Below are 27,007 nucleotides of genomic sequence, written 5' to 3'. Positions count from 1 at the left end.
GCGTGTAAGAAAACTGAGTTATGGGCCACTAGGTAATCTTTTAGATATTTTACCAATAAGAACATATTAGAAGTTTTTTATCATCAGCAATAACATGCGAGAGCTGATCTGTGTTACAAAGCCAAATGATTATCTTTTCTGATCTGTTTTATGTTATCTGAACTGCATGTAGTTTAGTTTGCTGCAGTGGAGAGAATGGTACCTGCTCGATTTCTGTACAAAAGAACAATTTGAAAAGACTGTTTGCTGACTGTGATTACGTGTCTATGGTCGATTTTGAAGAAATGTGCATTTTATGTGCCAGTAAGACAAACACCTTGCCCTGACCTTCTTTTCTTGCCCCCCCATTCTGCTCACCTCCTCCCCGAAAATTGTGCCGTTGGCAAGACACACTGATGGAGTGAATTGTGCCTAAATATTTATGGATAATAGGTGTCTAATTTCTTTGCATCGTTGGTGTAGGATGTAGCAGTCCACCATATGATAAATCTTCTAAAATTTCAGCATATTACTCTTAATTTGAAGATTACTGTACAGTGATCTGCACCTGTCTTGTCCTGTTCTCCCATATATGAATTATAATGTTCTTTTGTTGATGCCTAAGGCTTTAAATGGATATACTGTCTCATAGTTTTCTGATCTTTTAGGATGAAATTAACCCACCATGTAAGCTTCTAACAAGGAGTATAAAGTGAATCATAAAGACACTGCACAAGATGAATTTCACTCTTTATGTTCAGAACCAGCTAGTTCTTATTTTTCCTGATTTTAGTCCCGTGACAACAGTAGCTAGAGTTTTCTGTTATTGCATGTCTGTCGTGGAATAACAATCCTTTCACCCGTAGAAACTTACAGACCACATCTGTTTGAGAGCAGACAGCAAAACATTTGTTGTTGCCACAGTTAATTGCTCTTGACTCTCGTTTGTGCTGTAGAAGTTCACCGTGCCTTGGGACTATTGTAAATGTGAATTTCCCAGTTTAAGGTTGAATTTTGTAATGCATAAAAATCAGAATGAGAGCTCTTGGTTCTCTGTTTGTTTCTTAAATAGTTGTTGCAATTATACCAATGGTACATGGGCTAACAGGTTCAGTGTGAGTGGTAACTGTGGTCCTTAAATTAATTTAAGAGCCATTGACTAGTAGTATTGCAGATTCACCTGGTGGCAGAAGTATGGATTTAAAAAAACCAACCAACCAAAGGATCTTGTGCAGTTGCTGCACCTTAAACAACTAATAAAAATAGTCTAACTAGTTTGTTTAGTATAAGAATGTCTTGAATTGGACATTGTTACTTGTTCTTTAATGGGAACTTTCTGTTGAGTGAACAGTCATAATCTTTACCAAGGAGGAGAAATCCTGAGGTAATGCAGAGGATAAATACAGAGAGGAGACTGTGCTAGTACAAATGGTGTAATGACATTCACAGTTTCTTGAGTTACTGATGCAGAATGCCAGTACTCATAGGCTTATATTTGTCACTTGAAAATACTAATCCTGCAACTTCAAGTAAGAATAATAATTAAAAAAAAAACCCTGATACCTCTGTTCCCTTCCATTTAAAGCAGGGGTCCCCAGCCCCCGGGCCGCGGACCGGTACCGGGCCGCGGCCTGTTAGGAACCGGGCCGCGAACCGACCCCTAGCACATCAAGCGGCGTGTCTCTGGCGGGGCCCCTGAGCCCTGCCCCCTCAGAGCCGCGTGGTGAGGGGGCGGGGCTGCGAGCTCTGGGCTGAGCTCAGCTGCCTCCGCTCGGCGTGGAGCTCCCAGCCCCGCCCCCTCACCATGCGGCTCTGAGCGGGGCGGGGCTCAGGCCCCGCTGGAGGCACGCTGCAGCTGTCGGGCGAGGCACTGAGGCTCCGGGTGAGTGGGGAGCTGGGGGTAAGAGGCTGGGGCCAGCGGGGTTGGCTAAGGGGCAGGGAGTCCTGGGGACAGTCAGGGCACAGAGAGGGGGCGGAGGTTGGGGGGGCGGTCAGGGGGCAGGGAATGGGGGGGTTGGATTGTGGGTGTTCCGGGGGGGTCTGTCAGGACTCAGCAGGGGTGAGGGGATAGGGGTTGGGGCAGTCAGGGGACAGGGAGCAGGGGTGGGGTCCCAGGGTGGTGGGGGGTCTCTGGGGGATGGTGAGGGGGACAAGGAGCAGGATAGGTTGGAGATTCTGAGGGGGGCGGGCAGTCGGGGGGACAGGAAGTGGGTGGGGGTCAGATAGGGGGCAGGGCTCCCACTAATTCTGCATTATGGTCAGTTATATAATTATTTCATTATATATTACAATAATAATAGAAATAAAAGTACAAAAAATAAATGTAATGCGCTTGAATCGTCCCAAAACCATCCCACAGGTCCGCGGAAATTTTTTTCTACTAAACCGGTCCCTGGTGCCAAAAAGGTTGGGGACCGCTGATTTAAAGGATTGGAACAGTTGTATGCTGTTTACTTTGATATAATGTAACATATTGCCAGCCAGTTTGATACATTTAAAATGTAACTTGCTGCTTTCCTCTTGTTTTTGCAAAAAACCCAACCCAAACAATCTTTTCCTTCCAGACTTAACACCATTTCCCCCCCTTTATTTTTATAATAAATTATGGTGCATTTGTGTTGTCTCTAGTGATATTCTTCTCCTTTTATCTTTCTTTCCTACCTCATATTCTCTACTTATTCCATGATATTTTATTTCTCCTTTTCTATGGCACCCTAAAAATATCTGTTGCATTCACAGTTTTTTTCTCTCCCTGCAGCAGCACTTGGGTTGGGGGAGAGGCGCCTTGCCCTGCTGCAGCAGCCCTGGGGCTGGGGCCGAGAGAGAGGCGCCTCGCCCCGCAGCAGCCCTGCATGCCCCAAACTCCCCTATCACCATCCCTCACCTCAACCCACTGCCCCCACCTATTCTCCACCTCATCCCACTCCGATCTTCCAGGCCCACCTGTGGCCACCCCTCTGAGTGCAGTGTGCACATCTGTGCGGCTTTCCTAATTAAGTGTGCTGCCCTTTGTGGCTTCCTGTGGCCTTCCTTCAGTTTTTCAGGTAGTTGCAAAATAGATACCTGTGTCCACTACTCTGTATTTCTTTAGCCTCAATTGATGAGTTATTGTCTACAAGTAGCACCAGTGGCTGCCACTGCTACTGTTCAAAGCTTTCCCAATCTTAAAACAGAATGAAATTCACCTGATTCTTGTTAGTTTCACTGTTGCCTTTAGGGGGTGTAATATTTGCCTTTCTCTAAGAAGTGCAGCACAAAAACAAGCAGCTCTGAGATGGTGGTAGGGGCCAATGAGACCCTTCATATAACGTAAGACAGCCCTGTGGACTACCATAGCCTGTTCGCAACTTCCTATGGTCAGAGTGCCACCCAGAATTTCAGCAGTACTGTGTGTTGTGGACACACCCTGTAACATGTCCCTCAGCCTCCTGTGCTGGGGATTGAAGTGCGGTGGCCTCATTGGGCAATATAAGCTCCTTGTGCAAATCTGTGTCAGGAAGAAGTTTCCCAAGGCCAGCTCTGGAACGGTAATGAACATCTTAATTTTCTTCAGCAGCACGAAAGGCCTATAGTAGCAAGGAGGGTCTTTCCCAGGGTTCTTTAGCAGTTTGCACTTAAGCGTTTTTGCTGTGCTTTAGCTTCACAGAGTTCTGAGCTGCCACAGAGGCACTAGCTCTGTCTGTAGATTTAGGAAGGTAGCACTGTGGTTACACTTGATTAATGTTTAGTAAAAGCAGCAAAGAATCCTGTGGCACCTTATAGACTAACAGACGTTTTGCAGCATGAGCTTTCGTGGGTGAATACCCACTTCTTCGGATGCAAGACTTGCATCCGAAGAAGTGGGTATTCACCCACGAAAGCTCATGCTGCAAAACGTCTGTTAGTCTATAAGGTGCCACAGGATTCTTTGCTGCTTCTACAGAACCAGACTAACACGGCTACCCCTCTGATACTTAATGTTTAGTAAGTTCTCTTTGCTGGAAGAGCTGGATGCTTCTTCTTTGTAATGAATTCTTTGATTCTTCTGAACCCTTGAATGAGAGTGCTTCCTATTTTACATGAGGAGGTGGATTTCTCAAGCTGTGCCTTGTTAACAGGTAGGGGAATGACAAAGAATTGGAACTAGAGCTTAGGAAGCTTCCCTACTTCCTAGGGGGGGAGGGATAGCTCAGTGGTTTGAGCATTGGCCTGCTAAACCCAGGGTTGTGAATTCAACCCTTGAGGGGGCCACTTAGGGATCTGGGGCAAAATCAGTACTTGGTCCTGCTAGTGAAGGCAGAGGGCTGGACTCAATGACCCTTCAGGGTCCATTCCAGTTCTAGGAGATAGGTATATCTCCATTATTATTTTTTTTTTTTACTCTCTTTACTCCCTGCTTTTTTTCCAAAGAAGGGTAGAGGGAAGGCTATCAGAGGGACACAATAATAATATGATGTTTATCTAATTATATGTTTACCTTTTGGATATTTCTAGGCAGCAACTGTTCAAGTTTGTCTTGGATTCACCACCAGTTTCTCCTTCAACAAACCATACCAAATATTCTACTGGCAAAGGTCATGCTGTGGGTTCCATGGTTGGTTCAGCTTTAAAACAAGACAAACAACTTATAGACCATTTCTTGATAAAGGAAAACACTCAGACCCCTAAAAGGACATCTGTAGCTGCTGAGGTGGAATATAAAGGTTGCAACAATGAACAAGAAACAGATAATATATGTTGTAGTTCTGCAGAGACTCACGATGTGGTCAGTGAAGGGATGGCAGCCACAAGTCCCGAAGGCTTGAGAAATCCTGAGAAACCCTCTACCTCTGTAATGAAAGTAGTTACAAAAGGTGAGTTGCCTGTGTTGTCTTTCTCATTCCATGCTTGTTTGCTGTAGTCACCAAAATCTTCTACCTTGTTTGTTGCCAATATCAGATATACACTGCCTGCCTTAATTATTTTTTTATTAATTAATTAAAATGCTTAATTAATCTTTCTGTATTACTTTGAGATGAAAGGTACAAATATTTACATTCTGCTATGTTTAACTGGGATGTGCTTCATCCAGAGGGCTGCATTATTGGGACATCTTTGGGTTTGTCTACACTGCAAGTAAAAACCCATGGCTGGCCCATGCCAGCTGACTTGGGTTTGTGGGGCTTGGGCTAAGGGGCTGCTTAATTTCAGTCTAGTTGTTCAGGCTTGGACAGGAGTCTGGCTCTAGGGCCTCTTGAGGTGGGAGGGCCTCAGAGCTCAGGCTGCAGCCAGAGCCCAAATATTTATACCACAGTTAAATAACCCATTAATCTGAGCCCCATGAACCCAAGGCAGCTGGCACAGGACAGCTGTGGTGTCTAACTAACTGAAGTGTAGACATACCCTTTGAGGGTACTGAATGGTATTGGCGTCTGCTGCTTAATCAGGATGATGTTGCATTAAAAACATACTTCATGGGGGCACTTGGGCCAGCACCAAATGATTAAAATGTAATTCAACTCTAAGAAAGTTATTAGTAAAAACAAAGGGTTTTTTTAAGGCACTTTAGGATTACATAGCAAACTTCCTCAGTTACAAATGATTGTTTTTCTTAAGATGTTTGCTGTCTAATCACTATGTTCTTTCTGGCTCTCACATCCTTGCTCATCCTGACCCAAGTGAAGTGTATTAAAAGTGTAGTTATAATGGAGTTGAGGGATACACATATAGGTACATTGTTTATTTGCAGTTGCATTTTAGTTAACAATTCTGTTGATATGCTGTCCAGAAAAAGAGAATACTTCAGCCTGCTGTAGGTCTGTGCCCTCTGTAGTGCTAAGAAAAGCACAAATTAGTATTTTCAATATTCAGAATAAATGAAATTTGCTAAAATAAAACAGTGGAATCTTCTTAATTTTGACATCCTTGTGGTACCTTATTGTCTTGATTAAAGAACAAAATGGAAATAAATATATTGTGCTAGTGTAAAAATGTGATTATCGCATCTTTATTTCTTCTTTAAATCTCTATTTGACAATTTATTAGTAAGGCTACAATTTAGTCTCGGGTAATTTTAGTAAAAGTCATGGACAGGTCACGGGCAGTGACCTGTCTATGACTTTTATTAAAAACACCCTTAACTAAATCATAGGTGCTGGGAGAGAGGGGGCTGCTGCCTTGCACGACTGCTCTGGCGGTTGCTGCTTCTCCTCGGGGCTGGGGAGTGGTCCAGTGTCCTGCCGCTGCTGCCGACGCTCCTCCAGTCAAGGAATCCGTGACTTCCGGGACCTCCATGAAAGACTCGCATACTTAGTTACTAGTAGACTAGAGCTCACAAGTCTGTACCTATTCATCACCTTGCTAAACACCACTTACATATGCACTTATGGTCAGAAAGTGGCTATGTAAAAATATTATCCACATACCCAGATGATCTGCTACTTGGTATTGTGCATCATATTTGCTCGCTGAAAACAACTGTAAGGTCTTGCTGTATAGTATACTCCTCATTTGATCTTTGGTAAATGAAGATTTCAGGGCTACCATTTTTATGATTAACAGCTAAGCCAGCATTCATTACATAAATTATTCCAACAAATCTGATCTAGTTGGCCAAACAATACTAGAAAGATTCTCTTGCCAGCACCTGCTGAGTCTAAAGTTATTACAAAGGAGAATATTATTTCTGATGCCATGTTGGGAGTTGAACCATAAATCTCAGATACAATAATAGGCTGTGTAGAGTTTGTTTGTTTGTACTTCTGTCTTGGCTAAGGTATTTCTGATTTGAAATACTGATTCAGGAGCCAGTGGGTACTACAAAAGTGTGATCATACAATTATCTTTGAGTTTCACAAGGTTTTTGTAAATGTGTTAGTCGAAGTCTCAGATAGCATCAAATTTCTTTACAAGAAACAGTATTACAGGGACATCAAGAATTTAATTTTCTTGTTTAAAACTGACCCTTTTTGTATTAGCACAGTGGTGATGATGATTGAAGAATCTCACACTCAAATTGTGCCTTAAAAATTACTGAGCAGAGGGGTTTTATACAAAGTGATTGACCACATAAGGGCAAGCATATTAAAAGAATAAAAGGTTTTAGTGACATCTTTGCAGATCTCAATGTTCCTTTTTACAAATACATGCTTGGGGGAACATAAATACATGAAGAGTTCATTTAAGATGATCTCTTTGTAGGTGGAGGAGGGAGCATGTCTTACCTGCAGAGCAGGAGATTTTGGGTCAGTTCTCGGTTATGCTGTAAAACCATGGCTAAGTCACATAACCTCTCTCTGCCTCAGTTACCCATACAAAAAATGAGGTTAATACTTGTCTTTGTTGCAGGGCTCCTGTAAGGCACAGTTTAATTAATGAATATATGAAAGTAGTCCTTTTGAAATCCTTGGATTAAGGAAATGCTACATGAGTATGAAGTATTAGCATATCTTATTATTCATCAGAATTTAAGAACATTTTCCTTACTGGGAGTTGAAATAATTCAAACTACGTAAACTCACAGTAATGCACAATTACAGTGGCACAGAAGCCCAAATATTGTTACCCCTATATTTGCAGTGTTCATTAGCTAGTACCTCATAGCAAACATATGAAACATTTAAGCTGTGACAGGGTAGAAGATGCTGCTCAAAATATTGAAAAAGGTAGGAATCAATGTTTTAGAAATGGAAATGATTACCTTTTTAGTATTTGTCTGGGTGGATGTGCCAAATTTCTAAAAAGAAAAACTAGAATTCTGTGTTTGACTCTCTGTAAATGACTATTGTATTTTTCATATGAAAATATTTGGCTTTGCTGTAAGTAATAAACAAGCTTTTAAAAATCCATCAAGTTGCCCTTTATTTTATTTTCAGTGGATTGTCCTGTGTGTGGGGTTGCTATTCCAGAGCAGTATATAAACAGACACCTAGATAGTTGTCTGACGAGAGATGAGAAGAAAGACAGTCTCAGAAGGTAAGAAACTTAAATTTAAGAACTTGTATGTGAATTTGACCAGTTGCCGCTACTGTTATAATAGTGAACTGTCTTGCTTCTCTGTTACGTGCTATGGACATCGAAGTTGCTATGTAAATAACGACGGTGATGATTTCCTTCTCTCAACATAATACATTCGGTGCCAACCTTATTTCTTTTCTTGTAATTGAGTCAAAGTTTTACAATGGTAGGAAATTTGGTTAAATTTTATAGGTTTTATGGTGAGTATAGTCTTGTATGTTAGTGTCTCTGTAATTCTGTTCATTGAAATTCTATCTAGATGGGTTTTCTCTTCATTTTTTCAGTGATGAGAAGGGGCCCTTGCTTCAAATTTTCCTCTTTAAAGCTCTGATATTGAGCCAAAAAGCAGGTGTTCCCAAGCTCTCAAGTTAAAAAGTAAAATGTACAATCTCCCGCTGTTAAGGGAGGGGTCTCAGTTGGATTGGGCACAGCTTGCTCTTTAAGGCCCTGATACTGCAAAGACTTGTGCACATGCTTTCCTTTATGCATGCATCCCAGGGCCAGTGTTCTGTTACAGGTACTGTCCTAATGATGTCCCACTTCTGCCCTATTCACATCAGTGATGTGGAGTCTTCTCCCTCATTGTTGTCAATTATCTAAATTGAGCAGGAATATTATCTTCCACTGCTACAGATCATTGAGCCATGCAGAAATTTCGCTGTATGCATCCTTTACATTCTACTTGTATTTCCAGAGTCCTCTGACCCGTCTCCACTCTCCCTCTTGCTGAGTTCAGTGCTGTGACAGTTTTCCAACCATAGAATGCTAGGTATGGCTCCCTCCAGAGACATTTTCAAACAGTGCCTTGTTTTTGCTAGAGGACAATACAAATGCTTCCTCCTCGTCCAATTTCTAAGCACTATTTCTAGACCTTGCTGTTCCAGGATCGAACCTTGGATCTCTGACACATGCTGTTGTGCCAGCACTGAAAGTGATTTTATGTCTGCTTTATTCAGTGCAGGTTTAAACTTGTGTTCTGCATTCTCATGCTTACTACAACAAAATCTACAAGCTGAAGTGTTTGCAAGTGAATAATGGCATCAAAACGTTGGAATTGAGTTGAAAGACTTTGTGCTCTATTCTGCTGCTCAGTGAGATTGTTGTCACTGTTTTCTTGTGCCTTCTTTGACAAATGAGAAAATGGGCTAAATTTTCATTTTGTTTGCTTAGATCCAAGATTTTAAATACAGAACTCTTGTAGTTTTCAAGAGAACAGCTAATTGTGTGTTTAGTGTGTCCGTTGCCATCAAGAAGACAATGACAGACAATTGTAACCAGTCTTATTGCCACTGGAATGTACTGTGCAGCTCCAAACAGGTGCTAATCTTACTATTTTGACAGGTTGTTGACCTTTAGTTAATTCTTTTTTAGTTGCAGTTGTTAAGGGCTCATGGCACGTGCATGATTGAAACACACTTTGCCTTTAGAATATAAAGAATTTAAATTTTTTGTATAATATGATTAATTTTCATCTAGACTACTCAGAGTTTAAAAGAGTATCCAAGAAGGTATTTGTCATGCGGGATTACTTACTGTGGAATTAAGCGTGACCTTGGAAATATTTTTATTTTTTGCAATAACACTTTAGATTTCTGTAGCACTTGGTATGTTTTTAGTTCCTCTATGAGGAATTTGCTCCGTTTCTGCTTTGTCTTAAATTAAGGGCATATTGAATGCTGTATTAAGAAGTGACATTTCAGTGAGAGTAGTTATTTAGTTCCAAATTGCACACAGGATATCGATAATTATAGGTAAGCATGACTTTAAAAATTTACAATTTTTTTTAAACAAAACATCCGTAGAGCTCTGAAATTCTGGCGGAATAGCTGGCATTATCATGCAGCCCTTTGCTCTCCTCTCCTCCCATTCTTAGTCCACTAGGTCATGCAACCTGTTCATTACAATAGGTGTTAAATCTTTTCAAAGTTCTGCAAAAGTTTAATTCAACGAAAAGTTTGTTTCCCAATAGAATCTTAAACATCTCTTTTCTTGAAAGCAATTGGGAGGAAATGCATCTTTTTGCGAGATGTGCTACAGTGATTACAAGAGATTAAAGTAATTAGGGTTGTCATGAAAACCTGTTTTGTAGTAATTTTTAAATTTATTTTCAGTATTATGAGCTAAAATTGCTTGGAAAATGCACTTTTTTCAAATGAAAAGTATACTATCTTTTACTCTAGAGGTAGAAAGCTGTTACATAATGTATAATGTAGAGAGCCATAGTAAAATTTCTGCTTCAGAAAAGAAAAACATCTGTAACTGTTATCATCTTGTATCACTAGCACAAGATTATTTATTTAAATTGAAGATTAGCTAGGAATTAATATGGGTCACTAGCCAAATCTAATCAGCTCAGATACAAATTTAACCATTAAGGTAACCTGAGCATACATTTGCAGTTTTATGCATTCTGTGTCTCCAAGACTGAGTAGAGCAAATGTTACGCTCATTCAAAAATGTAAATGTTACACTGAGCCTTCCGTTTTCTATTATTTCCTGTAATTAAGCCATTTCCCCTGTGCTACAGCAGAATGGATGTCTTCTCATTCTTATTTCACACTAAGCAATGTCAGGAAGTGGAGTTCTTTGTAGGAGGTAATTAATTGGGAGAGCACTATTCGTTTTCTTAATATAATTTATCAGGTGCCATCTACAAATTTGCTTTAAGGATAGTTATTTGAAGTTTTTTTCCTTGGGGCATATCTTTCAGGAAACTGGAAAGTTTTCTAACACAAATCTACGTTGTGACCTTTAAAATCTCAATAACTATGCAATTAAGGCACAGCCAGTATTTGGATGGAAAATCTAGGAGCTGAATTCCCTCTAAGTCCAGGCTGAACCTAGGCCTCAGGGTAGCAGCTGATATGAATTTGAAATCTTCACCCATTATAGCTATTAAAGACCCCATGGTGCTTGTTACAAGAGATGGAGATGTTCACACCAAATTCCTGAGCAAATTTATACTAGAGTAATTGCATTCTGTATATTTAAAATCCCCCCTAGCTTTAGATGGGTAAGGTGTTCTCACTTCATAGGAATGTTACTGTAGGTACTGCATTGCACCCTAGAGGTAGCAACATTTCAGTGGTGGGTCATATGATTCTTATAAGCATTACATGTAAAGTGCTTTGAGATCCTTCTGGATGAAAAGCACTATAGAATTATAAGTTATTGCTTGGTTTCCTGCTATACAAGACAGAATTTCTTGGTTTTTCATTGGTTTAGTTTTTCTCCTGCAGTTCTGGTCACAAAAGGAAGTCCCTGCCTAAAGTCGTTTACAACTTACTTTCTGACCGTGATTTGAAGAGGAAGCTAAAGGAACATGGGCTGTCTATCCAAGGAACCAGGCAACAACTCATTAAAAGACATCAAGAATTTGTGCATATGCATAATGCTCAATGTGATTCTTTAAATCCCAAATCAGGTAGGATGGCAAAGCTATAATGTTTTCTTCTAGAGTTCCTAATACATTTTATGAAATTATTTATCTTTTTCTCTATCCTGTGAGAAACTGAATTAGCTCTCAGAATAGGAGCAAGACAGTTTGGAGCCTTGTGGGAGAACATGGAGATTAAGAGAATTTGCATTAATCATAACATGTGACCTATGAAGCTAAATGGCAAAATTAGTTGACACACATACTGGGAGAGCATCCAGCACAACAATGTGTAACTTAACTTTATTAAAAAAAAAAAAACCCTCCTTTTCCACTGTGATAAAATTCTCTGACACTTCCTGGTTTGCTAAATGAATTCCAAAATGTTTTGTGGCGCTACTGATACTGCATGTGAATAATGATGTTGGGGTGTCTCCAGTTTAAATTCTTTGGGTCATCAGTATCAAGCTAGGAAATATCAGAGGATTTTAAGAATGCCAGGGGAATTTCTGTGTTGAATTTCTCCTTATCTTGTTCAGTGGGGCATTCTGTATATATAGTTGGGTTTATCTTCAATTTTAGTCTTATAAAGAGGAGATGATGTGGAGTGTGTGAAATTAATGAGTAAGAAAGTGCATTGCTATGGAGAATTTTTCCCCCCCATCAATATAGATATGTGGCTTTGCTGCAGTATAATTAACTAACTGTAACCATAGATCTCTCTAAACAGTTTCCTTTGCTTTGTTGGGAAATGGAACTCGTTCTAACATCTAATGAAATTACAGGGTAAATATTCTTTAAGCTACAAATCACTGTTTGTCTGGTGTGGGTTGCATTCTCCTTAGCTAGTGCCATCTGTGGGACATGAATGAAATGCAGCCAAGCCTTCCAATCTCTATAAGGGCATGTTGGCTCTCTTGGATTTCTTCTGGCTTTATAGGCAACATGACCTTTGTTGTTTCTGAGTAGTGCATGTGAGTCAGAGGGAAGCAACTGTATCTGTTACATATACAAAACAATTGGCACCCTGGTGTAGAAAGAATTTAGTGTAGTTCAAGCCCCAAAGATAACTCCAAAAAAAATCTCTTGATATAATTTATAAAAAGTATGTCTTTTGTCTTTTTCCAAGACTGACTGACTGCTGTCACACATTTAATTTCTGTTTTTATTATTATACTTGTACAATTGAATCTACTTAATTATATATTATTTGTGTTACTGTAGTGCCTAGGGTCCAATGTGCTGTACAAAGACAAAACAAAAAGATAGTTCTTGCCCCAAACAGCTCATAATCTAAAGTTTATAAGGGGGGCAGTGGCACCCCAGCCCCCAGCTGTTTTGTGACTGGCTTCTCAGTCCTGAAAATGTTTTTACCTGAAACTATTAATCTAATATGTGTCATATTCATGAATAATTTCAATGCCCTGAAAAATGCATTTTTTGATCAATTTACTTTTCAGTTTGCCCAAAATCACACAGGTATTCTGTGGCAGAGCCAGGAATGGAGCCCATATTCCATGATTGATCTGTGCGTTAATTACCAGATCATCCATCCTTGCTGTGAAAATGAAAACACAGTTACTTGCCCCGTATATAGAAAGTGAGGAAGCAAAAAACTATTGGTATACTTTTCCTATAGAGAAGAATGACGTTATCCTAAAGCGTGGGTTTTCAGCATGTGGAGCTGTGAATGAGAATCGAAGGGTGGGGAGGGGGGGATCATGACCATCAAGACTTTCCCATATTGCTTTATTGTATCCTGCCTTGTTCTTGTAGGGATGGTAAAGGCCAAGAATCATTTCCTTAATTGAATTAAAGCTTGTTTTATGCTAATCCTTTAGGATTGTCCCAAATCAATAGTGCAGAAATGACTGATGGCTAATTTATAATCTTATCTATTAGAAATGTCTGCCTTTTAAACAGTGAATACCTGTATCCCTTACCACCTAAATACCTGGAAAAAATGTTGAACTCCAACCTAAGTTCTCATGCAGAGATATAATGTGCACCAGAATGAAAACAGATGTAAAACACTATGCAGCAATATGTTTGTTACATTTGTGAATGAGCCCAGATTGCAGACTTGGAATATTCTGACAGTGGGACAGTCAGAAAACCAGAAATTTTTACATTTTTTAAAAATAAAACAAATAGTGGTAAAACCATTATGCCTTTTTCTGTCTCATTGTGGAAACATGGTTATGAGCACTATTGAGCATGGGGAAACAAAATATTATATCAAATAATACAACTTAATTGATCTGATATGACTTTTACATATCTCCATAAATGTGCATAGCAATTTCCAGTAGCTAAGTGAGTATAACTAAATGCAAAGAATGAAATGTAAGTCTTGAAGAACTTGCTTGCACTCTGAAAATAGCAATAGATACAACATAGTAATTAGAAACAACATGGTTGGGGCTACAGTGATGGTGCTGCACGATTCTGATGGATTTTCAGATGCTTTTAGTAGAACAGGGAAAGTTTGCACACAACAGGGAGACTGTTCTAAGATGAATGGGCTGCCTGGAAGAAGGAGGGCATGGATGGGAAAGGATAAAGGAGATCCGGGAGTAACTTAGGTGGGGTAGGGAGTAGGCAGAGATAAAGACATGGGGTTGGAGTTAAAATTTCTGAAAATGAGGAAAAATAACGAGGAATTCTTGTGGCACCTTAGAAACTAACAAATTTATTTGGGCATTTTGTTAGTCTCTAAGGTGCCACAAGGACTCCCCGTTGATTTTGCTGATACAGACTAACACGGCTACCACTCTGAAACCTGAAAGTGAGGAGAAGCTTGAACATGTTGTGGAATTAAAAAGGGAAGCCAGTACAATGATTGGAGACAGGCTGATATGGTTAGAGATGAATGATGTTGACAGCTGTTTAATCACCGTAGTAGCTTAAATGGAAGAGAGGCTGCTTTTTTATTGCTGCGTTTTAGAATTGATTTATAATGGCTATCAGTGTAGTTTAAACCAGCTTTAATTTAACGACCAAATTTAACAATGGTGATAGTGGGTTACAAGTCATGGTGAGTTGTGGCCACTCACAGCAATACTGAATTTGGCCTAATATCTTGTCTTGCTGACTGTCAGTTCAGGGCAACACAACATATAGCAAAACTTCCTATTTTCATGCATACTTTAAATTCAGACTAAAGATAGAAAATGCATCAATGATTATAGAACAAGTAGGATCTGATTCTCCTCAGTACTGGGGTAGCAGTGGAGTTACTCTGATTGTACCCTGGTCCTGGTGTAAGAAAGAGGAGAATCAGTACAGTTTAACTTCGTCTTGTAAAATACAGGGGTTAGCAATTGTGGGTGAATGTAGGGGGATCTAGGAAATCTGTAAATACGTATTATATGAGAATTGCATTCTCCCTGCCTTCTTTCAAAAACATTTCCCCTCCATCCCTTCCCACAAATAAAATTCAAAGAACCCTTTTGTAACTAAGAACGTTAAGCCTACCGGAAAATGTTAAAAGTGCGATTGTGGTCAGAAGACTTTTTCTCAGATACATAGTACCTTCTTAATTAACAGGTCTGCTCCCGTGTATATTTCAAGTCACATCTGCTTGCTTTTCCGACAAAAATGAATTCCTCCTACTTTTTACTTCTGCTAGCACAGCATAGCCTATAAAGATATTGGAGAGTGTGACTGGATTGTAGTCTGGCTTGGGCATCATGAAAGAGAATCTTTAAGTTCCAGTAGCAGAATATTTTACTGGTGAAGGTGTGTGCGCCAGAAAGAAAACAGCTTGACTTTAAATCCCAGGATAAGTCTGCAGGGCTGGCAGATAGTTTAAGGAAAAAAATAATAAATTGAGCAAGCTAAAATCTTGGAATCCCACAATGCTCTTTTTTTCAGACTATAAGCACCTTTCATGTAACTTGTTTTCCATTACTGCATATGCTGGGAGCAGAATTTAAATACTCAGGACAAAGATGTACACTAAAATAAATTTGTTAGTCTCTAAGGTGCCACAAATACTCCTGTTCTTTTTGCGGCTACAGACTAACACGGCTGCTACTCTGAAACTAAAATAATATGATTCTCAATATACTGCACAAAATTATCAGCTCTTTGTTAGAGAAGCAGAGATCTAAAGTAATGAGAGAGAGAAAATAATTTGTGAATGATGTTGAGGAGTGCTAAAGAAAGTGCCCACAAAAACTAAGGCTTTGTCTACACAAACATTTAGTTTGCCTGCTACACTAGTCTGCTGCAGACTAAGTGTTCTTGTGGACCCTGCTGAGGTGCATTAACAGTTGGTTAACACACTTTAATCTAGTCCTCTTTGAAATTAAGTAACGGTTAATGCACTCAGTAGAGTCCACAGGGACAGTTAGTTAGCAGCAGGTAGGTGTGTATGTGTGTTTTTAGACCCCAGCATGCTGCAGACTAGTTGTTCGGGTAGACAAGCCCTAGAAGAATGGAAGACAGTCAGCTTTCATTTCAAATACATAAACAAAAATGGTAAGTGAAAAACAGGAAGGAAAAGTCTTTTGTACATTGCTGTGTGGGAACAGATTCTCAGTAGACAGTAATTTGCTTAGGAGAGAGGAGCAGACTATGGTGGTGAAGAGGTTATAAATTGGTTTAGTTTACAAAACAACAAATGTGAAGGTGAAGATCCTTTGTCTGTCTTCTATAAATCCATAACAGAATTATGGCTCTTTATTTAACTGTGCATATATATTATTTTTTGTGTATGTACTTCCAGCAAGCAAAGTTTAAAAAAAGCAATTTTGAATTGCTTCTGAATAATTATTTTAAGGGACTGTGAAATAACTTTCTAGTAATATGATATTGTACAAAGAAACCGTAATACCTTTTACTCAAAAGAAGAAAGTGAGTTTGTATATTCCTGAGCCACATATACCATATTTTACATATTAAGAGACAGCTTTGCCTTCAGTTTAAGATTACTGTTATGTATACATACCAAAATGCAAACAGTTTTTAAGGGAAAGTAGATAAATATACATATACACATAATAATTCCTAGTCACTGATATGTACTCTAGTACAAAGTAGCCTATTAAAAAGCATAAGCTTTTTCCTCCTGAACAGCTATACTAGATTACTCAGCATGTTTATCAGGAAATCATGAGCCATAGCAGGTTTCTATCTTTTGTGTGTAGTCACTAATTTTTTAATCTTGGTCACCTAGTGAGGATCTCTCTCTATGTATATATATATATTTTGTAGAATTAAAGATCACCGTTCATTTGTTGCTACCAGTGACATATGGCTTATATGGTAGCAACAATTGAATGGTGATCTTTAATTCTACAAAATGCTGGTTAGTGGTCCTACAGAAGGAATACACGGGTTAGATTTGGGAGCAGTAGTTGTTGTTGTTTAATATTTATATTGCCATAATTGCCTAGAGGCCCAAAGCAGAATTGGCACACCAGTGTAGTAAGGCATTGTATGATAACATACATGCCCTGAATAGTTTACAAAATATGTGTTACTTAAGAACATTTGTACTTGGGTTTTCAATATATTATTCATATTTTAAAGCGCTCTCTTCCCTATGCTATTAATCATAGAGGAAAATCTTTTATATGTATAATCTTTTTAGATGTAATGCTTACAATAGCTTTAGATATGGGTAGTGGGTTAGCCTTTGTGTTTAGAACCCCCCATGTAATGAAGAGGAGTACTTGTGGCACCTTAGGCCTGGTCTACACTAGGGGGGGGTTCGAACTAAGGTACGCAATTACTACCTTAGTTCGAACTACTTACCTGTCCTGACGGCGCGGGATCGAAATCCGTGGCTCCCCCGTCGACTCCGCCACCGCCGTTTGCGGTGGTGGAGTTCCGGAGTAGACGGGAGCGCGTTTGGAGTTCGTGTATCGCGTCTAGATGAACTCCGAGAAGTCGATCGCTACCCGCCGACCCGGGCGGGTAGTATGGACGTACCCTTTGAGACTAACATTTATTTGGCCCACGAAAGTTTATGCTCAAATAAATTTGTTAGTCTCTAAGGTGCCACAAGTACTCCTGCTCTTTTTGCGGATACAGACTAACACGGCTGATACTCTGAAACATGTAACGAATGTAATTTCAGTCTGTAAAATGAAAACAAACACCATACCCCAGTAGAACCTCATTGGTGACTGGGAAATCCTTTGCATACTACTGATTTTTCCATATTCAGTTTTTAGTCCTGCAAAGGGATCCACCAACATGTTTTGATATGCCTGAACAGAGATCTATGGAATTCAGGGAAGATCCTGCCTATTAAAGTAGATGAGACTCTGTATGGGGGCTGGATTAGCATTAGGGCTTTTAGAGAATAGGTCATGAGCGAAACAATTCTACAAGTTTCCTTAAAGGATCAAGGCTGAATAGAATGTTGGGAAGAGATGTAAGTGCACAAGGTTATGGCCTTCTCTTAAACTGTGAAGTTAGGCTTTTAAATTTCCCCCTTTATGGGTCCTATTTATGTTCTGTTTATCATCTTAGAGGGCAGATCTGTTAGTTACTAGGGGAGGAAGAACAGGAAAAGCAAAAGTATAAGCTCCTGAGTTAGAGGGAGGTGAGCATGTTGGGAAACCCATGTGCTGGAAATATTCATTTTCTCCTTAAATTTCACACATGTCCACCAGTATTTTCAAACAGGATCATGTTGTGTGTATGCACCTCATGGTTTTGTGCATGCATGTTTTAAAATATTGTATAAAACACATGCAGTAGTTATTTTATGGTTTGCAATTATGCTCACGCTTCAATTAACTAAACAAATTTTCAAATGTAGATTCGTTCAATTAAAAAGATATAGATGCTTTCTTATAACTTATTTACTAAAGGAAGAAAACTAAACTTTCAAGTGTCTTACCATGTGAGTGCTTTCACTTGTTGTACAGTATGCTTATGTGGTAAGCTGCTAGTGTTATAGTTTGTTTTAAAAGTAGGCAAACTGAGGGCTAGTCTACACTGGCAACGTTAAAGCGCCGCCGTGGCGGCGGGAGAGCTCTCTCAGCACTTTAAAAAAAACCATCTCCACGAGGGGCGTAGCTACCAGCACTGGGAGCACGGCTCTCAGCACTGGTGCACTGTCTGCACTGGCGCTTTGCAGCGCTGAAACTTGCTGCGCTCAGTGGGGTGTTTTTTCACACCCCTGAGCGAGAAAGTTGCAGCATTGTAAAGTGCCAGTGTAGATGAGCCCCTAGGCTTGGTCTACACTACAGTTATGTCGACATAAGGCATCTTAAGTTGACCTAATTATGTCAGTGTCTACACTAGAATTCTGCTTCTGCTGATGTAAGTGGCCTGCTACACAGACATCGTAATTCTACCTCTATGAGAAGCGTAGCGCTTATGTTGGTGTAGCTATGGTGATGCAGTGTCCCTGTAGACACTGCATTACTTACATCAGCTGTTTACTGTCAGCAACAGGGCTCACAGCTGGAGTTGTGAAATTGACAAGAATGTCTATTTCCAGTAGGTTCCCTGCGTGAAATTGAGCTTTGTGTGGGGCTCACAGCTGGCCCCGCTCATCCCAGCTGTCAACCTAGCATGGGGCTCACAGCAGGAACTCTGCCCCCACCCACATACTCCTGGGTTACAGCCTGAGCTGTGAGCTGAGCTGTGAGCCTGGCACAGGGCTCAGTTTCTACTCCTGGGGGAATTCTGCGTTACTGCAGGTGTACAGAATTCGCAGATTTCTTTTCTTCCCCACCGAAAAATGACTCTCTGATGTGGAAGCAATGGGAAGCCACAAGAGTGGTCATGTGCCCCTCCCCAGCCGTACAGGCACGTGGTTTCAGGCACCCAGAGTGGCCCGTGGAGAAGTAAATCACTGCGGCGGTGTTGGGGGCGCCTGCCCGGTGCTGGGTCAGACACCGCCCTCGCCCAGCCCCCATGCAACTGGACCCCGTGCATCACTCACTGCTACCAGAAACCTCCTCCTACCCTGTGCTGGGCTCAGCTGCTAGTCCTGACTGGGCTGGGGGTGGAGGAGGAGTGCACCTCTCCTGCATGGAGTGGCCAGGGCCAGCCAGAGCCACCCCAGAAACTTCCCCCGCTTTCTGCCCCTCAGCCATGGGGGGAGAGGGGTAACTATATGGGGAACTGCTCCCCCATCTACCCAAGCTCTGTGCATCCAGATGCCCCTAGACTCTCCCCACAGAGCCACACACTCAAACCCCCACCCCGATGAGTCCTACCCCCTATGTACCTGGACCCTTCCCACACCCAACCCCCCCCCCATGAACCCCATCTCTCCACACCCAGACCCCCTCCCCCCCACTAGCCCTAACCACCTTTCCTGGACCCCCCTGCAGAGTCCCATTGCCCCTGCACCTGGAACCCTCCCAACGAGCTCCTGTGCATCCAATCTCCTACCGCCGCACCTGGACCCCCCCCCCCGAAACCCCCATACACAGATTGCCTCACACCTGGATTCCTCACACTAAGCATCCTCACTCTTGAGATCTGCCAGGCTCCAGATGTGAGCCTTGTGCAGCTGTCAGTGCCCCACAATGCCCCACTTCAGTCAATGTCAGCGCTTCTAGTGAGGACAGGCTCCACCAGCAGAAGGAGGGTAGTGTGGAAAAAAACAGCTGATTGAATTACTGCAGTTGCCGTAGAGGGACCTAAATTAAGTTGACCTAATTTTGTAGTTTAGACAAGTCCTTTGACACGGAGAGGTTATGTCACTTGCATAAGATCACACAATGAGTCAGAAATGAAAACAGAATCCTGAAGCCCTGATTCTTCTTCTGTAACCAGTAGACTATACTGTATTTGAGAATATAATTACCAGTATTCTAATAAACATGGTAAGTTTTATTCAGTGTATAGTGTAAAAAATATACTCGTGTCTGAATAATGTTAAACAGCAAAAGGTTCTAGGTAGGCTTGGCAGAATTCAACGTTTCTATAATTTTGATGGATAATATCAATATATATGTTTAAGGGTTTTTTAAAGATTTTTTTTAATCAATATTTTTCACAATTGCACAAAATTATGGGTTAAGCATTTTTTCTATTTAAATGTTTACAGTTTCAGGAAACTATGAGGCGGGTCAAAATTATTTAATGACAGAAGATCTTGAAATTGAAAAAGTTAAGGTTTTAAAACATACAGTGTCAACATATGTCAAAATATACAAAGTAAATATTATTTAATCAACAAATCAGACCTGTTTTTACTATTCATTCACTGGTCCATTTGTAACAAGCCTAATTCAAAATCCAAGTAAAAAATAGCTGGATTTTGACTCTGATAAATTTTCAGGCAGCATTTCTTTTCTTTGCCTATCTATAAAGTTTGATTATCATCTGTGGAAATATTTTTTCATTGGTTTGTGTGCATATGGTGAAATTGATATTTTCTGACACCTATCTATTAAAAATCTAATCCTTCCAAGCCTAGTTTTAGGCCAGTATTTTCATAAACAGGAGCCTAAAGTTAGGCATCCAGGTTGAAACTGTGCTTTTCAAAATTAGGTCACTTATTTGGGTGTCTGTAAGGAATTTGAAGTCTAACTTTAGGCTCCTGATTTTGAAAATCTTGACCTTACTTCCCAGTTAATAATACACTCTCAGGATTATATAATTTAGTATTTGATGTGTGCACCAAAATATATGGGTACCTCACAGAAACAAGTACAGATAGGGCTCTTTACAGAACAGTAATTGAGAGAACTCAGTTTGACATATCCAGCACTTCTGGTGGTTTTTCATTTTGTTCCTTATTTTACCAAATTATTGACTAAGAGTAAAATTATTTTAAAGCATGTAAATGATTTAAGAGCTGAAGTCCCACTGGCTTTCAATTAAATATAAGCATATAAATTGCTAAATTCATTTTAAAAATGGGACTTGTAAACTTCATCTTAACTTTAAAACTGAGTTTGAATACAGCAAGCTTCCTTAATTATGGAGGCTCAGTAGCGACTCCATCTTTAAGGTGTATGAGATTTGTCCTTACATTAGGATTAAAACTCCCAAATGACAATTTCATTATTGAATTTTAGTCTCCAGATTTAACATAACTCTTCAGAGGACAATTGTATTTACTATAATAGTTTTTACTAACTTTTTTTTTTAAAGAAACATTAAAAATTTCCCTCCTTGAATTGACAGAAAATGGTGGCAGGTGGAAGAAGGATGCAGTTATGTAAGGTTTAGACAGTTCAGAGAGGACAAGCAGGAGCACAGGAGTGGAGGGAAGCGTTCATGGAAGTGGGGTTTTTACTGGTGTAGGGTTTGTTTTGGCAAGAACAACATAAAAAGAAACCAGTTCTGATGAGGCTTCGGTAGCATGTTTACACAAGACCCACTAAACGTAGGTGCTGCCGTACACGCTGCATTACTCTATTCTAAGGGTGATTTTTTCACATATAGATTCCCATGGTAGTAATGAATACTTCCACAGCGTACTTTAAGTAGCAGCCCATAAATGATGCAGTGCTGTCTTTACCAAGTTTTGACTCAATGTGCTTCTTACAAAGCTGGAATATTAAATCCCAGGAAGCATTAATTCATCCTCAACTATAGCAAAGCTGCTGGGGCCATTATGAAGTAAGGATAGCTGAATTGCTGAAAGAGTATGTGAGCCAAATTCTTGGATTTTGGCGTAAACCAGATTCTTTCCAATTTTTATTCCTATATAATTTAAGATTTTTTTTATTCTCTGTCCAAACCCTAAACACTTAATTGTCTCATGAAAGTATTTGTTTTTATAAATGCACATAGTTTTCTGGTGGCTCTGCAGATATACTTAGGCATAGAGATAAATTAGTAATTTAAATGGCACAATAAATTACACACAGTACTGCATAGCTCTAGTTATGTCTAGAGTGTTAATGAGCCAACTTGTGCCTAATCGTAATCTTTAGATGTGCCTGGTTTAATTCTTATGGTAATGTGTGATCTTTCTTTGGACTATGGGTTTTAGAATGACAGCCACAGGCAGTTTTGTTTTGCATTTGGGATGTAGTCCTTGGAGCTAAAAAGAATAGAAACAGCATATTTCATAATTTAATCTCTTTTTCATTTAAATATGTGCTATAAAATGGAGACTTTTTACAAATATATCCATCTATATATCATAGAAAATCTAATATGTTGGTACAACATCCAATGAAAATCTTATATATAGGGGGAGAGAGAGAGAGAGATTGGAAATGAATTTCATACTGGGAGAAAGTAAGAGATTAATGGTCTGGGACTGGCTAGGAGCCATCTGAAAGCAAGCACTGTGTAACCTTCCTCAAGGCAGCTCTGCCAGGGCCCATAGCTCTTGACCTTGTGTTCTGTTCCTGAGTCTTGTGCACAGACTACCAATACTACTGAACTATTGCAAATTATGGTTTTGCAATGTTAACAAATGTCCACTAGCCTACTGGGATAAGCCTATTCTATTTTGTTTTCCCTTGTGACTCAAATTTGAATTTCAGACTGAGTGTCCTGAGGTGAAAGATTAATGCAGGTAGCCCTGAATGTCATTTAGCTCTAGGACAGTTCTTTTCAATGCTGTTTTATTCTTTATCTTAACAGCCATATTGTGGTTCTGCCATTTATAATGCTTGTTGATATTAACAGTTGCAGAAATAGTGAAAGAGCTTGAAAACAACGAGAAAACTCGGACTCAACTTGAATTTAGTAAAGTTGGTGAAAATGTAAGTTTATTATCTCTGTACCAAAAGAGTTATGGAATGGGACATGAAGCATTTTTACATATTACTTCATTAAAGGAATTGCTGGTTCCTTTCAGTGTGCTAAAATATTCAACTGGAAAACCATTTATATCTGGAGCTAAATCCTACCCAACTCAGTCCTTCAGAGCAGGGAGAGGGAATCATGGTGTTGGTGGTACTTCTAACAGGAGAGCGCTGTTGTTGGTACATGGCAGGATGGCTTGGGGGAGGGAAAGGGGGAGCAGAATGCATGGTGCCAAGACGCTACAACCATTAGTAGCATATTCAAGATATTTGTGTGGGTGTATTTTAAATAACTAGTGTAAAACAACTTACGGTTAAAATATCATAGTACTGAGGCTTCTATGGTCGAACCACCGACCTTGAGCATTTTATGATTGCAATAAAAATACCGAGGGGTTTTTATAAAGGGAGAGAAAGATACTGACCTGGCCTTGAACGAATCAGAAGACTGGAGGGAGGCCTTAAGGAAGGTCTATTTTTGTTCTGTTCACTCCCCTTACCAGCTTGGCATTCTCCTGCTGCTCCTGTGAAAGTAGAGCAAAGAGGCACTTTATAAACAGCCCAGGTATATATTAAATGTTAACGGTAGGGCTGATCAGAGATGGTGGGAAAGAGCTGGACAAATAATCTCCTCCCACATAGGGTTGACATAGTGTCTAAAGAGTGGGGGTAAAAAGGAATATTTTCAAAGGTAAGTTTCCTTCACGTTCTGACATTAAAGCTTGTGTTTTTTAAAATGTGACACTATCCTCATTTTCTTCAAATGAACATTTGTATCACTTTGCAGAGCATGACATTTACAAAGGACCAGACAGAAAAGGAAATAGATGAGATTCACACCGATTATCGTAAGTAATACAACTTTCACATTTTGCGTTTTAAAAACTCCTGTTCTTTGCCGTAGGCATATGTGCAAATATAAAAATAGCCTCTCTGTGCCTCCATCCCCCATCTGTTTAAAAAAATGAGAACCGTAATATTTCTGTCTTTACAAGGGTGTTGTGAGGCATTAATATACAGTCGATATTGTGAAGCACTCAGATAGTGTAGGTGGAGGCTAAATATCTTAGGCAGAGCATGATCTTCCTCCCTCACCGAAGAAGATAATTAACTAATGCATCCAGTACAGTTTCTGGACCATACGCAGGCCTAAACCCAAGCTGACAGGGCTCAAGAATTCTTGAAGTTGAAGGATTCCATTGCAGTTGTTTCAGTTCTACATTCCCAATAGCCTACTTCAAAAAGGGAAGATTCAGTATGCAGTAATTACAGTTTGTCCCCAGGAGCAGTTGGTGTGTTGAAAAATCTTTTCTTTGAGACCCTGGCACCTAAATAAAGGGTAAGTTTTTAACAATGAGGGTTATTAACCATTGGAACAATTTACCAAGGGTCCTGGTGGATTCTCCTTCACTAGCCATTTTAAAATCAAGATTGAATGTTTTTTCCAAAAGAGATGTTCAAGGAATTTTGGGGGGGAAGTTTTTATGGCCTATATTACACAGGAGGTCAGACTAGATCATCACAATGGTCCCTTCTGGCCTGGGAATCTATGAACCTGTCCTTCCAGAAGGGAAATGTTCAATTCCATTAATAAGACCAATTACTCACTAGATTTTCCAAGCAAGAGGATGGGTTTTCTTGCTATTAAAAATGTATTATGTAGTGTGCATTTTATTCCTTTTATGATCTGATCCTGCAAAGTTCCTAGCATCTCCTAAGAGAGGGAATTAGGAGCTCTTGGTACCACTTGGGATGCACCCTTATTGACTGGGTAGCATTCTTGCATTCAGATTGCCAGACCTGCATCCTTTTTCCAATAACTTACTGCGAAAATTGCATTCTGTATATTGATTTCCTGTGTGGCAAATTGCCGGCACTATTATGACGGGTCTCGCGCTGTCTCTTCTTTGGGGGGGGTTCAGGGCACCATTTCTTGCCCCTGGATTGGAATATTAACTGCCCCACTAGTGTCCTAGAGGAGGGGAGTGGAGAGGGAGGGACCTGAGCCCGCCCTCTACTCCAGATCCCAGCCCAGGGGCCCTGAGGATCATGGTGAACCACTTGAACTGACAATTCCTTCCCCTGGGCTACTTCCCTCTCCTGCCCTTCAGCTTGTGGGGGGCTTCCTGCCCTCCCTCTGCACAAGCCAGGTGCCCCTTACCTAGGGTCTAGGACTTCTTAGCCCACCACAGCACTTCTGCAGACTGTCCTCTGCTTCCCTTCAAACTGTTCTCTGCTCCAACTCCCACACTGTCTGATTGAAGCAGGGGTTTTTTATCAAGTGACTGGCTTCAGGTGCTCTAATTGGCGTCATGTGCTCTAGTTAATCTATAGCAAACTTTCTTCCCCTTACAGGGAATAAGGCTCCCTTCTAACCCTCTCCTGCTGCCCTCTGGCCATGCTGTATCACACCTGTTACTCATTGTGTATTTGCTGGGTTATATGTCTATAAGAAGAACATGCACGATCCTTAGCTCTTGAATTTTAATTTTGTTGTTCTTGGATTTTTGTCTCTCCTATCTGCCCCAGTCATTTCACTTCATTGGCAGTCTGCTTGGAAACTCAAGCTATTTCAACAGTGAGCCATATCCCACCAATACAACTTTCAACATTTTACAGGAGCATTACATTTTAATGTCTCCCATTTTAAGCCTGAAGTAGCAGTGCCATGAAGGGATAGTTTGTCCTGGTTATATTTAAGGATCCATTTAAAACTGTAATGTGGCCATATTTTCTGTTTCTACCTATTTTTCCTCCAATGCCTGAGGGCCAAACTAATCCCTAGAGTAATACAACTCTGCATTTACTAGATACAATTCTGATGACATTTGTAAGGTTGCAACCACTTATCCCAAGCCTGAATTTGGGCTTGAATTGTAGGCAAACCTTCTACTGTTTTACTTTTAACAGTTTTATTTCAGATATAAATAAATATATCTCTGCATACACATTGTTGTTGGTTTTAGATCTTAAGCAGTTTCATTTAAGTCAAAGCAATTCATTAATAATAGTTTTGCTTCCATGCAAAAATCTCTACTGATACAATTCAGGGGAACAGAAATGCAGAAATTCTGATTGTTAAGCTTAATAGTCTCTAAAAGGCATGCTTTCCTAATTCTGACAAGTGTCTAGTAGCTCTTTAAGGGACTGATCCAAAATCCATTTACGTCATGTGTTTGAACAAAGGTTCATGGGCTGCTGAGGACAAGTCTCAAAATGTATTCAGACTTAGACTCCAATCCTGCAAAGTTAGAGGACATTTCAGAATTTAAAAGACTTTCAGTAGGTATGTTTTGTCTGTAATATGGAGGGGCTTCAGGGTTTTAATATATAGCATGGAACACTTTTGTCCTTTTAATTTAGCACATTTGCCTCCAAAGGTTCAAAATTCATAGTTGAATTCATGTTCATTCTTTGGCTTCCTGCTGGCATGAGTTCCATAACATGCTAAAATATTCCATACGCGATATTATTTCTTTTGTTGTATTCTTCAGTATGAAACTTGCAACGAGGTGGTATTTCCTTCAACAACCTCTTTAAAAGGCTCAAAGTAGCCAGAAGCAAGACCCATTTTCTTCTGTTGAGTACAGTTTGCCATACTTTTGGCAAATGGTGAAGTACGCAATTCCCTCTTCAGGTGTATGTGAAGTGTTTTACAATGACAAATGAATATTTTTTGTCTAAGTAATCTGAATGGGTGTTTGTATGCCTGCTGCTAAAGGCCACTTGAGCTGCTACGAGAATCTACCTTTAAAAATAAAAATGTTAAAGGTGATTCTTTGAGTGTGTGTCAGAGGGGATCCCACTGTAAATGTGCCTGCGTCTTATGAACACAACCTTAGAATCTTTTGAATAGCTGTGTCTATTGGGGCAGCACATTCTCAGCAAATTCTCCATTTGCCACTCCTCCTCGCCCCCCAGAAACTGAGGGAGATGAGGCTCAAGCTGCACTTCTTGTCCTGCCATGAGTAGGGGCAAAGCAAGC

General features: G+C 40.1%; 1 protein-coding gene across 3 annotated transcripts in view; it reads left to right on the top strand.

The window, feature by feature from the left end:
• RAD18 (RAD18 E3 ubiquitin protein ligase) overlaps positions 1–27,007 on the top strand; it is a 115,573-nt gene that overhangs the window by 24,667 nt on the left and 63,899 nt on the right. For all 3 annotated transcript variants that reach the window (XM_045025566.1, XM_045025565.1, XM_045025567.1), the window contains exons 5-9: positions 4,453–4,811; positions 7,812–7,911; positions 11,193–11,377; positions 22,904–22,980; positions 23,810–23,870. In XM_045025566.1, coding sequence (XP_044881501.1) covers positions 4,453–4,811; positions 7,812–7,911; positions 11,193–11,377; positions 22,904–22,980; positions 23,810–23,870 — 782 coding nt within the window. The remainder of the gene's footprint in view (positions 1–4,452; positions 4,812–7,811; positions 7,912–11,192; positions 11,378–22,903; positions 22,981–23,809; positions 23,871–27,007) is intronic.

Source organism: Mauremys mutica, chromosome 7 (genome assembly GCF_020497125.1).
Source record: "Mauremys mutica isolate MM-2020 ecotype Southern chromosome 7, ASM2049712v1, whole genome shotgun sequence".
NCBI lineage: Eukaryota > Metazoa > Chordata > Testudines > Geoemydidae > Mauremys > Mauremys mutica.
Note: the sequence above shows the minus strand (reverse complement) of the source record. Positions and strands in the feature narration are given on the sequence as shown.